This window comes from Malurus melanocephalus, unplaced genomic scaffold (genome assembly GCF_030028575.1).
Source record: "Malurus melanocephalus ecotype Western Australia unplaced genomic scaffold, MMel_1.1 scaffold_36, whole genome shotgun sequence".
Taxonomy (NCBI): Eukaryota; Metazoa; Chordata; class Aves; order Passeriformes; family Maluridae; genus Malurus; species Malurus melanocephalus.
Window position 1 is genome coordinate 1151762 of NW_026623268.1, and position 12608 is coordinate 1164369.

At 38.9% G+C, this 12608-nt stretch overlaps 1 protein-coding gene across 1 annotated transcript in view; it reads left to right on the plus strand.

The window, feature by feature from the left end:
* The first annotated feature begins 6646 nt into the window (after window positions 1-6646).
* ABI3BP (ABI family member 3 binding protein) overlaps window positions 6647-12608 on the plus strand; it is a 135799-nt gene continuing 129837 nt past the window's right edge. Inside the window, exon 1 of the mRNA XM_057364125.1 lies at window positions 6647-6832. Coding sequence (XP_057220108.1) covers window positions 6754-6832 — 79 coding nt within the window. The 5' untranslated portion in view covers window positions 6647-6753. The remainder of the gene's footprint in view (window positions 6833-12608) is intronic.

Below are 12608 nucleotides of genomic sequence, written 5' to 3' on the forward strand. Positions count from 1 at the left end.
CGGGCGGCAGCGCCGGCAGAGCCCGAAGTGCTCGGGGCGGGCTCAGCCGAGAATTGGAGCACTGGGAAGGGTAAAGGTCCAGGGCACAGAAAAATGTTGGAGGTATTGAGTAACAAAGAAGCATTTATGTCTCTTTGAGGTGGAAGCCTCAAATTTKATTAGAATGTGGCTGAGCAGCGAGGAAGCGGTAGTGTTGGGCCATAGTGGTTTATTACTTGTGGCAATAACCTGAAATAAACCGAATCTGTATCAGATACCTGATTTGATACATGGCATGTGGTATTTATTCCTGACCAAACCCACTCTCACATAACTTGGCAAATACCAGAGCAGTCAATCTTTAACACTTCATTATTGACTTCAGAGATGGGTCCTTCATTATTAACTTCAGAGATGGTACAGATCTGAGACAGATATCCCTTCTCAATAGAATTGCCAACAGCATCAATGTTCATGTTCTAAATGTATAAACAGACATTGTGTGTCCTATCCTAGTGCGTCATAATAGACTCCAGACTTCACATCTGAGTTCACTAATCTGGACTGTGATCTTCCATTATYCTCACAAATCAGAACATATTGTGGAAAGAGACTGAAAGAAACCAGGAGGTGCTGACTTCTACAAAGGATGATTGTAGTGGAGTATTGAAAGGCTTGGTWCAGCATGGATTATGAAGCCCATCTTCCACAGAAATCTGGGACAGAACCGGTACTTAAAGTCTGCTCACATATTAAGCACATACAGAATAATTAAATTATCATTGAGAACAATTTAGACTATCCAAAATTCATCCTAATGACAGGAAAATCAATGTATACTAAGATATTTTTGATTCATGCAATTACTGTGTTGAAGACTCATTACTGTTGCACACCTTTTTGTGTTTTGCTCTTTGCTTCTGCCTGCATTTCAACTTAATCAGATTGTGTTTAGGCAGACAATGATAAGTATTTAGAGATATGATGGCAGAAAAGGCAGAAACAGAACATGTTTGGAAGGAATGTTCTGGGGTAATCTGATAATAGAGAGKCTGTAATTGTGTTAATTATCCCAAGTGGCACAAATGTGTTGATAATAGAGAAGATTAAGGTAATAYTCTTCACAGACCAAAGCAGTGTCTTCAGTACTATGTAATTACATAGTGCTTCAAAGGCCAAGTTGGGTTTTTGCTCTAGAGGCTCAATGAGGTTGGGCAGATTTATTTCTTTTAGGATGTAACAATGAAGAGGAAGCCTTCAGGTGAGGAACCCATTTGTTGCATTGAATGTCTGTGTAAAGAAKGTTTCTTGGTAGTGTTTTACAATATAAATTAGTACAAATTACAATAAGTAGCACAYATCATGTATTTGATTGAGAGCCCTTCTGCTGAAATGGTTTATCGAGAGTGTGATCAACTATTCAGCCAAGTGAGTGATTTGATGCCTGGATTGAGAGGGCAGTCGGTACCTGGATCATGCACTGCCTAGATGAGGGTACAAGTGGAGCACCATAGATGGGTTATCTTAAGACCTCTCCTTTCAACATCTTTGTCAGTAACTGGTAGAAGTGACAGAATGAACTCTTGTCAGGCTTTCAGGTGACACAAATTGGGATGACCACTCTTGAGGTCAGGGCTGCCATTCAGAAGGAACTCATCATGCTGGAGGAATGGGCTGACAGGGACCCCATGAAATTCAAGGACAGCTGCAAAGTCCTGTATCTGGATGGGAGTAACCCCTGCAATGGGACAAGCTGGGGACAGGTTGGGGAGCAGCCCTGGGGAAAGGGAGTGGCAGATCCTGATGGACAGGAGGCTGCCCAGGAGCAGTGGGTTCTGGCAGCTCAGCCTCAGTGTCCTGGGCTGCATGAACAGGAACGTGGCCTGGGGATTAAGGGCAGTCACAGCACCCACTACTCACCACTTGCTGAATTACACATCGAGAGAGTGTCCACCCCATCCCCAAATACAGGACAGAGAAACCAGAGCAAGTATAGAGAAGGGCAAGCAGGATGGTCAGGGTCTGGAGCACTTGCCTTGGGAATACAAGCTGAGGGAATGGGACTTGCTCAGGCAGAAGACAGCATTCCTTACAGTGTTTCCCAAGAGGCTGCAGAAAAGGAAGGGATAAGCTCCTCACATTGCTATGTAGTGGGAGCATGAGAGAAAGTGGGTACAAGGGAGGTTTAGACTGGTTATAAGGGAAAAATCTTTTTTCCCCACAGAGATGGTCAGGCATTGTATCAGGAATGTAGTGACACTCTGCAGAGTCCTWCCTTGGAGTCATTAAAAACCTGATTGTGAAGAAATAATTTTAAAYGACAAAATAAGACCTAAATAAAGTAATATAAAATCTTGATAACAGGGAGGAGTGGCAGAATTGAAAATCTAGAATCACATTAGTTCTCCATACAACAGGTTATTATAATGTTATCAAAACTGCAGAGCTGAATGTACCTGGTTATTTGCTTTACAAAGGGAACAATAAGATGAGTCAATACTTAATAGTGAAATTAAATAAATATGGTCTTTTATTTCACTCCATGTTGTGCAGGACTTCGGTGAAATACACTGCCTATTAGAAAAGATGAGTCTGTCTGAAACTACAAGTGTCAAATGAGTGAGTGCTGRAAGAGTTTGAACTATGTAAAAATTGTCACAAGAACCAGCTATTCTGTCCATCCCTTTTCACTGAATTTCTTGCTTTCACTTTGTCTCCAATCCCATTAACTTGGCAATCTGGAAATCAGTTTGGGATAAGGATACAAGAATGCCCTGTCATTGTCATTTTTATGCTATCAGATGAACGTTCYTTACCTTTGGCTAATAGATTAACATGTGAACCCTGCATTTTTGATAGCACGAGAGCTCAAATGTTTTCTCATCAAGACGAGAATGGAGTATTGGAAAAGAAGTAATTRCAGACCCTCAGAAAGTAAAGTTTTTTTTTCCTCATTCCTTCTTTTTCTTCTCTAAGCAACACATCTGAAAGAATGTTCTTTGGCATCTCTTTTTTCCTGAAGGCCTTTAGGGGAGATCCCATGACATTTGCAAGAAAGAGTCCAATAATTGAGTCACACACGAGAGAATGAAAATTATAATTAACRTTTATGTAGCATATTTTATGAAAAAGGTGCTTCACAAACAATTGATGAGCACTGGTGAAATGTCCGGTATCAACCAGAAACACTGTGAAAAAAGACAGACCAAATGTATTGTGAGAAAGTCCCTACTCTTGGAGAGCTCCACATGGCATTRTTGTGCTTTTCAAAGTGAAGATAGGTTTTTGTTTTTTAAGGTTATTCTTTGCACACTCTTTCTGCTTTAAATTAGAACARCAAGGAGTTGAGTCACCTTGGCTTTTGCTTGTCAAAATAATCAGCAATGATAGGTGAATTGGGACTGAGCCCAAATCTCAACAAAAGCATATTCATATTTGGAAACAAAATGTAAAATCTCATCTCCTGCTCTTCTCCCTGCTGTCCCCCGAAATTTTTCTTTTCCTTCCTGTACTTTTGTTTTTGCTGTACTTGTGAGTCTGGGAACTATTAAAATAGGATTAGAAAAACTGTTTTGCCCCAGATGTGCTGTGATAYTATCTTGTTGGAATCTCCATTTTTGAGATCTAATCCATGGAGAATCTTGAAGTTGCAGTAAGCAAGTAAACTTCTGAGTACTTGACTTTGTTACCTAAACATTAATTTGGTGCTGAAAAGGAGGATTCACTAGAGGATCAGAGGTTTTGTTCTTTTCCTGTTTGATCTGTTTGAGACTTTTCATTATTGCACTTACTCTTGCCTTTTATGCTAAAGGGGTAATACAAAACTGTCATCAACTGAATCTTCTTCATTTAATATTTTCCTTCTGAGGASTCAAAGGATGGGTAATGCAGTTCCAGGTTTGTGTTGATGAGAGAAACCTGAGGGATKTGCTGGGTTAGATAACTTTGGAAATCAGATTCTCTCTCTGTTTCAATKGAGGTTATGGAGCAGCTCCCCAACAAGAGGAGAAATGGAACAGCATTATGGAAGCATCCAGCAGTGCAGGATAGAGTTTGAAGTCCCAGGAGCTCCCTTATGTTTCCCATATTTGGTTTTGCACTGCAGTAGTCAGCATCCATTGAATTGGCAGGAGGATTTAGGAAAAAGGAAAGCAGAGGCTGATTTTTTTTGACATTTTCTTTTCTATGTAACCGAGGTTTCCTAGGAAAGGATTGTCCTGTAAGAAAAGAAGTGGAAAAAAAATCAGTGATTATCTATTTATAATCTATGGATGGTGCACATGGTGGGAAGCATATTGGAAAAAATATAAAATTATATTATGTAACTGATTTTTGTGCTCTTGACATACATGAAATGGAAATTTACACTTACATCTGCTTATCAAACCAAAATTGTCCCTGATGAAGCACATCCTTGATAAGACAAAAGATAAGACAGAAGAAAATGCATCTTGACATGGGGTTTTTAATTCTGGGCTGAGAAGAACTGTGTTCTACAGGAATGATGAGAGSGAAAGGAACCTGCATAGCCTGCCAGAGTCTCAAGGGGAAAGTGAAATGTCTACATGGAACACCTARGCAGAGACAACATGGTCAGATAATGCACCAAGGTAGGACAAATAAGATGTAACTGGCAGCAGAGGAACAAGTTGTTGTGAAAACAAGGACAGGACTCTATTTGTCTATGAGAGAGGTGGTGAGGTAGGCAAATAATTAATATGTTTGTTTCACTGAGATTTTTCTGAGTAGAAGTTGGCCTTTGTGCCTTTTTTTTGGAAGGTGTTGTGTAATCTTTTGAAAGAAAGTGAATTTGCCATAAGACAAACTAGACTCCAGTTTACGCTAATACAAAGACAGCTCTGTGTGACCATGGAGCAATTTTTCCCATTACCGCTCCTGAGAGACTATTCCATCAAATGATTGATTTCTTATTTTTAATTTTGAAGGGAAAAAAAAATAAAAAACAAAACAACAACAACAACCAGAATATGGTTTCTGGAACATTTTTGAAAATAGTATTTCAACTTTGAAAAAACCCAAGAATGGCACATTTGCCATCTGTATCCATATCTGTCATTTGAAACTCTTTTGGTGTGGTAAGACCTCTGTCCAACTGYATGGCCTTTTAAACATCTTTTCATCTCATTCAGATTGTGTCTCTGTTGCCTGTTCATAATGCTCATATTCAGGATCTGAATCCTCCCAAAAAACCTTGAGCTAATAGTGTTTGGGGATTTCTTGGGGATCTGTCAATGACATTGTCGTTCAAGTTGTTATTCTCAGATCTGAGTCAGTGAAAAATAAAATAAAAGGTTTCCTTATGTCACAATTAAGATGGTGTGATSAGTCTGGAACACATTCCCCTTGTCCAGCTGTTTTTGTTACAGCTGTGTGCTGTCCATATTGATCAGAAGAGCATGAAATCCCTCAGGTTTTTCTCTGAGACCATTGCTGTTGGCTTCTGTTGTGAAGTTCTTCCTGAATTAAGGCGCACATGGGGTCTTTTWAAATACACAATGAATTTGATATTTAAGAAGCGCTCCTGTATTCTTTAACATTTTCCCTGCTTGTAAACACTATGAAAGTAGAATGATGTCAGGGCCAGACAAGTGGGGAGAAGGAGCTGACCACACATACTGAAGAAYTTCACATATTTTAAGCAACAGTTATGTTTAGATTTGGTTGTTGATGGCTCTTTCGCGCTTGGTTTTGGTTAGATTTTTTATTTTTTTCCCTTGGGGACTGTTTTGGGTTTTCTTTGTTTGTTTTGGGGTTTTTCTTGTTTGTTTTTAGGGTTTTTATTTTTAGGGGGAAAGTTACTTAGTTGAACAGATTTAATCTTTTTGAAAAGTTTTCCAGACACTGAGACTAAATTCTTCCTTACTGCTTCCTTTTTTTGTGCTTCACCCTTTCCTTCCCATCTTCTCACTTGTGAGTGGGACCAAATGCTGWGCTTACTTGGCTCATTGTGAACATGGAATGAAACAGATTTTCATGGAAAAATGGAATTTATTTTCCATTTAAAGTTATGTAACTGGTGAGAAAATCACCCTGGAATGAGATGCATTGCTTTATTACTTTCAATGTACATTGTGCCTWTTGCCTCACCAAACACTTATGAAAGGGGAAATCATAAAGTATTTTTAAGTTGCCAAAACTTGATACAAGTGAAAAAAATGACATTTTGATTTTTCAAGTCCAGTTCTTGTGCCGAATAAATATTTACGATGCCTGTTTATAAAGTCATGTCAAATTAAACCAGTATTTATTTTGCCTGGATGAAAGCCACAAGTAGCCTGAATTAACCTTAAGAAAAATGTTGAGATTGCAAAAATACTGAGGTCAATATAGCAAACAGTTCTCTGAGTACTGCAAATGCTGTTTTTGCAGTTTAAGTCCAGCTTTCTTGGATCAAACAGTGAAAATGCCTTTCAGATCACTTTTCAGTTAATAGAAAGTTTGATATTCATGATTTTACTTTAAKGAAATGTAAGTAATGAAATAGTAATCTCTTACCCTTAGTTGTGGAAAAGACCTCGTAACAGACCCCAGAAGATTATTGTAGGGGAGCCCGATAATATTTTTTTAATGCTAATTCTCGTTTTGCAGTGGGAGTGAATGATGTCATCCGGTCTCCTCCCACTGTGTAAACTAAGCTTGTGTCAAAGTGTTGCTGCCTCTTGTCACAGAGAGAACGGTGTACTTAAATGCAGCTGCAGCACTTTGTGTGATACCTGTCAGAGCCATTCCCAGTGCGAGCGTGGGTTTGTGACCATGATGTCAAGATTTGTCTGCCTCCTTTTCTGTGGATATATTGCACTAAACCTGGGAAATACTCAGAAATTGCCAAGAGGCAAGTAGCTATGACAACTTTCTGGGGGTTTGTTTGTTTTTCTGTTCTGGGGCTTTGGGGTTTTTAATGCCTGTGTTTTGCTATGGAAATTTGCTTTCAGCATTAGGAATGATTAAAGATAATAGAAAAGATGAAAGAAGGTCAGTGAAAAGTGCAGAGTCCAGGTATAAGAGAGCAAACTTAAAGCTCTTGAATAAAATAAGTTCAAAAGTTTTCATGGTATCTTATGACTCTAGTGAAAAGTACAATGAAACAAAATTAATGTATTTAATGATTTTATGGTGATTCAGGCAGCAGTGTGGAGGTCTGTGGTTTAATATCTTAGAGAAAATATGACTTAGAAGCACCCTGTGTTGCTGGTGGAAGGTTTCAGTTCCATCTTTGAGAGAGCTTGTATACTTTCCCTTTATATACATCCTTAACAATTCAGTAGGAATTGAGTACTGTAGCAGGTTGCATGTCTTTTGAGGGAGAGAAATATCATAAATTAAAATTTATACAGGAAGAAAAAACACTCCAAATGTGTGAATATTTGTTTGACTATGTCTTTCTCCCAGTCTGGAAGTACAGTAAATTTGCAAAGCTGGCAGCGATCTCTTCTCTTCCTTGGTAATATGACACGCATAACATTGGCATTTCACTAGTATTTTATTGCTCACTGCAGGAAGAACAGTCAGAGAATAAAATTAAATGAATATTTCTCTATCTGGATGGTGAAACACTTYGTAGTGCCTTGGCATTAAAGCAGCAATTTCACAACTGTTTCTGTACTGCACGTATTGCTCTCACTTTGTGGAAGTGCCTGCCTGAGTCCACCGTGCTCTGTAATGCATTTCGGATCTGTGTTCTCCTGCAGCCATTGACATTTAGAGGAAGCTGTGATTTAGTTATGAGAATGTTTATTAAGAAATAAGCACTTTGAGGGCTTCCTAGGAGATTCTGTTCTATAGAAGGAGGATCTAGATGCATTTTGGGRAGTGGAGGTGATTTTTCACCATCCACCCCTCCTTAAGAGACCTTTTTTATTTCAAGATTTCATTATTTCTCTTTCTTCCCTCTGGTGATGTTCTTTTGAAAATAGCATTCTTTTAATCTCATTTTCTGGAGCCAGTGTGGAGTTTTCTGCACGCTGCTAATAACGGGACAATGTGTAGTCTGGGAGTAATAGACACATGTGCAGCTCAAGTCAAGTTAACTTTAAGACTTGAGTTTTGTCAAAAAAGGGCTTAAGAGAGGACTGTGCTGACCAGAGAGGAATCTTGTAGGTATTGCCTATATTGAGGGAAGGAACTTTTCCAGTGCTTGTCTTTTTTTAATTGTTTCAMTGGACTTTCTGCTCACTGCTGTAGAATAGTGGCTCTAAATTTATGCTGACTGTGAAATTCAGACAAAGCTTCTAATCCACTGCAAGATTAACTCTGGCGTGCATTTTTTTTTTTTCCTGTCCTAAAATAACATTGCAGAAGCGAAGTTCTGTTTGCCAAATGCATAAAGCTGCAGGTGGAAACTTCATTTCTTTTCAGTGAAATAGCTTTTTTTAAGATTCACCCATTGCAGAGTGGAAACACCAGTCTAATTCTTTTGTTTGTAGCTGCAGTTATATCTCCAGTTACTATTTAGAAAGAATTGCRTTGCAAAAGCAAGTGTATTAGTACTTAGCTGCTATCTGGAAATGTGCAAATKGTTGTCTTCTACAGCATTGTCTTATTTGATAGGGAGTGCAGACACTTTTTATAAACAAAGAGTTTATTTGAATCTCAAAGTGTTTTAAAAGTGAAGATACATAGTGGTAATATTCTTCTAAGAATGCTACTCTGCCTTGCTATGCAAGCTTAAATTCCAGTGAATTCCTGAGCTCTTTAAGTCACAAAGTATGTAACTGAGGCTTCAGAGTYGCTCTTGCTTTCCGGGGAACAGTGAAATCAAGTTCTTGGAACTTGMAGGAGAACTATCTAGCCAAACTCTCTTTCTGGTGGTGCCGGTACTTGTGGGAACAGGTTATCAGAGTAAATCCTGCCCTTCTTACCAGCACTTTGCAATTCTAGCATTCAAATCTTTTCTCCAGGAGGTGAAACACACTGACCCCATGTCTCATGGACTGGGATTTCCTTTCAGTGGTACAAGGTGGAAGGAACATCTTGCCTCCTGCAGCTGCAGAGGAACAGAGCCAGTACAGTGACTTCCAGAGCTGTTTGAGAGCCTGTGTGCAAATGTGCTGGTAGGAGGCTGCAACACAAATTACTCCCTTTTYCCACAGATTTTTGTATTTTCACCTCCACAAGTGTGTGTTTTACTAGGATGAAAAAAAAAATATTGCTGTTCACAAAAGAGTGTTCATTATTAATGAATTCTTTCATTAGTTTGACTTCAAAGCATTGTTGGAGAAATAATAAGCAAAGACAATGAAAAGGAAAGTTGGTGGGTATCGTGTTTTAGTATGAAGGCAGTGGGTTTTTGCCAATCATGTTTGTGTTTCATATGGTGGATCAGGTGCTAAGAAAATTCTGGAGTCAATGCCTGTGGACACTGTGAGGGAYCACAGAACAGCAGAGTGCGAGATGATGATACAGTTTCATCCATTGTTTCGTCTAGCTTCTGAAGTTTTCTTTTAATTAGAAATTTTCCACTTACTTTCRTCTCTTCCCTTTTGCCATTATGTCACTGCTGTCCAACATACCCAATTCTGTAGTTCAACACTGTTGTACTTTATTGGTGGGTGGAAACAGTGGCAATGTATAGGTGTCAGAATCATAACTTGTCATACTGTCKCCAGTTGTTATGGCTTTGAGTAACAGAAAAGTTCTATTCTTAAAGAATGCAGTGTCGCCTCTCTAGACARGAATTAAATGCAGACAAAAAGTCTTGTCTTTAGAGACGAGTTGGTAAGCAGAGCATGSCGGATCTGAGACAGAKATGAGAAARCAAAGCCACAGAATCCAGAATAAACAAGTTACRGGACACAATCCACAAGATTGTACTGCCTTGTAAACCGTGTTTCATTGGCATCTTTCCAGTTGGAGCTGATACGAACGTTGAAGGCAACAGTTGTGGAACAAGTTCTTAGTGTTTGGTAAAAAAGCATTTCATGTTTTTGATTTTGTCATTTGACTTTCCAGTTACAGCACAGATGTGCATGGAAATGGKTTTTTTTTCATTACAATCTCTGTTTTCAATAGCTTTTGTCTGTCTTCATGTTCTGTTTTACTTTGTTAGAGTGGAAAAGAATTTGGCGTTGATCCCTTCTTACAAGACTGAAGTTTTAAGAAGTAATTTTTAAAAAAGTCTGAATGTTTTTCTGGTTTGTTTTCAGGAGACTTTTTGACATGTTTCTGACCAGTGTGGTTTTCCTACTACTTGAATTAGTCATCAGGTAGAGTGGAATTCAAGCCCATCCTTGTTCTACTTTCCAGGACTCAGGCCTCTCCTGCTCCTGCTGTCCAGGAAGGACMAAGGAAACCTTAATTCACCTTCCTTCTGGTTGCTGCCTTCTTAGGAAAAAAGAATACAGACTTGACATTTTTTTGGGGACCATGTGAAACAGTGTGATTTACAGACTCCTGTAGGGAAAACCAGATCCAAAACTTCCTTGTATCTACAGTTGTCAGCTGTGGRGATAAGCAGGAAAAAATAATAGTTTTACCCTGAGGATTTGTTTCTCTGTTTGAAAGAACTGAATATGTTTGGTCTGATATTGCAGATAGCTACTAGCTAATATTTGTACTTAAGGTCATTATAGCTGACATCCCTTTGAGACTGATTGCTGTATTTACAGTAGACTCCCAAACTTTGACATTTGTGGARGGAATAGGCTAATTTTATTCCTAGCTAAGTCTGCTAGCTATGCTATGTTTTGTAATACATCTTAGCAAGCAGAGCATGTGTTTTCATTTTCTAGTGTCAAACAGAACGATGTAGAGTTATTTCAACGTATCACAGTTATATTGCAACAGCCAAATCTTAAACTTTTGTACTGCCCTCTCCCCTCCTGCTAGAAGAACCCCTTTACATCCTTTAGCTGTAGGATGGAAGGGCAAAACTTGTAAGACAGGGAAAAGTTTCCTAAAAGTTGTGGGGTTTTGAACATGCAATGAAGCTGGCATATCAAAATATCACAAAAGGACTGAAATGGTATGTGGTTTATATGTTACTCTCCCCATGGTTTGCAAAACACCTTTCTTGGAACTATTTTTCAAAATGCACAATGCATTAACATTTGAAAAACATTCTTATAAAGAAGGGCCAGTTTGACTAAATTATTTAACTTCATTTTTTTGTTGTGTCTGGAAAAAGAAGTGTGAAATTAATTTGGGGTTTTTTTTTGTGTAATACTTTTCTTTTGTTTAATGGCACGTAAGTGACAAGTCTAATGAGAAATTTAAAAGGGATCCTTTAACTGGCATAATAGAGTGACAAGGGTTTTCAGTCACTAAGTATGTCATGGCAAATTTGGTTCATTCTTTACTGAAAATGAAAACAGYCTTTAAGAATGTTACCATTATAGCACTTCATTTAATCAAAGTTATCTTAYCATGCAGACAGTTGTGTCCTAGGCTTGCACATAAACATCAAAACCYTGTACTGAGYGTCAGGCTTCTGAGTTCAAAGATAATCTGTAATAGCAGAACTCCATTTTTGTATTGGCACAGGCAGTGGTGCAACATTGTGATGATACATATGGGTGGGTTCTGCCAGAATTAAATTCCATTGCACGTGAATGCCTCCAAAATGATCTCACTGCTGGGTAATCTATATACTCTTCCACTCTATAACGTTTTCATTTTCATGTCTGCAAAGTTTTGAATGCTATTTTTCGTCCCTCCTTCATATAATCTTTGGATCTAGCTGTTCCAGAAGGAAAAGCTACATAATTCACTTGAGAGAAGAGCTATAGGCTAAATCCTGCTGCTTCTCCAGGGCTAGACCTACTGTGTATGGATAGTATAGTCTGTGYATTTGTTGACTGATGAATGGACAATGAGTTTGAGGCTTCTTTGCAGCACTTGGACTCACCAGGTGTGCACTGCACACTGCATGTGCAAACAAAAAGCTCTGTCTGCTCCAGGGGGAAAAAATGGCTAGCAGTGACCTGCCATAGTCAGAATTGTTCATGCAGCTCCTAGTGGATTTATTTTCCTTGGGGACATTCAAGTGCAGGCTTGAAATTGTTTGTGAGCAAGATAAATTTGTTGCTGTGGAGCATTCTTGACTACTGCCTTACAGGAGGTGGTTGGAGTCCTACTGACTGGCRTGGTGAATCTTGGAGAGAACAGAAGCAGGGATTCACGTTCTGGGAAGGCTGCAGCCTAAAATAGGCACCATTAGCAAAGCAGCCCRGTGTTCAGTRTCTTCCCAAGTGRAAAAGGGCAGCTGGAAACTGGCCAKATCCTGCTCAGATTTRCCTGATAGGCCTCAGTTCAAATGCTCTTAGTTAAAAAATGKTTTTTCTACAGTACAGGACAACTTGTATGTAATGCAAGCTTGCTTTGTGARATAMGTATTTGTCTCATTTTKCTGTGAGAATAGTGATCATGAAGATGTCTACTGGCAGCATCAGGAATCAAACCTTTGTGTGGGCAAGGCCTGTGCCAACTTTTCCAGTCCACCATCCCTCCAAACACAGCAATCATGTGTCATTTTATTCTGGCTATATCAACTCTAAACCTCCCMACTTGAGCAAACAATTGTGTGTCAYATCAGGTGAAGAAATGGCAGGTTAAGTTTTGAACCAACCATTGAACTTCTACTGTTCATGAAGTGGTGATTGTAGTTATTGTGA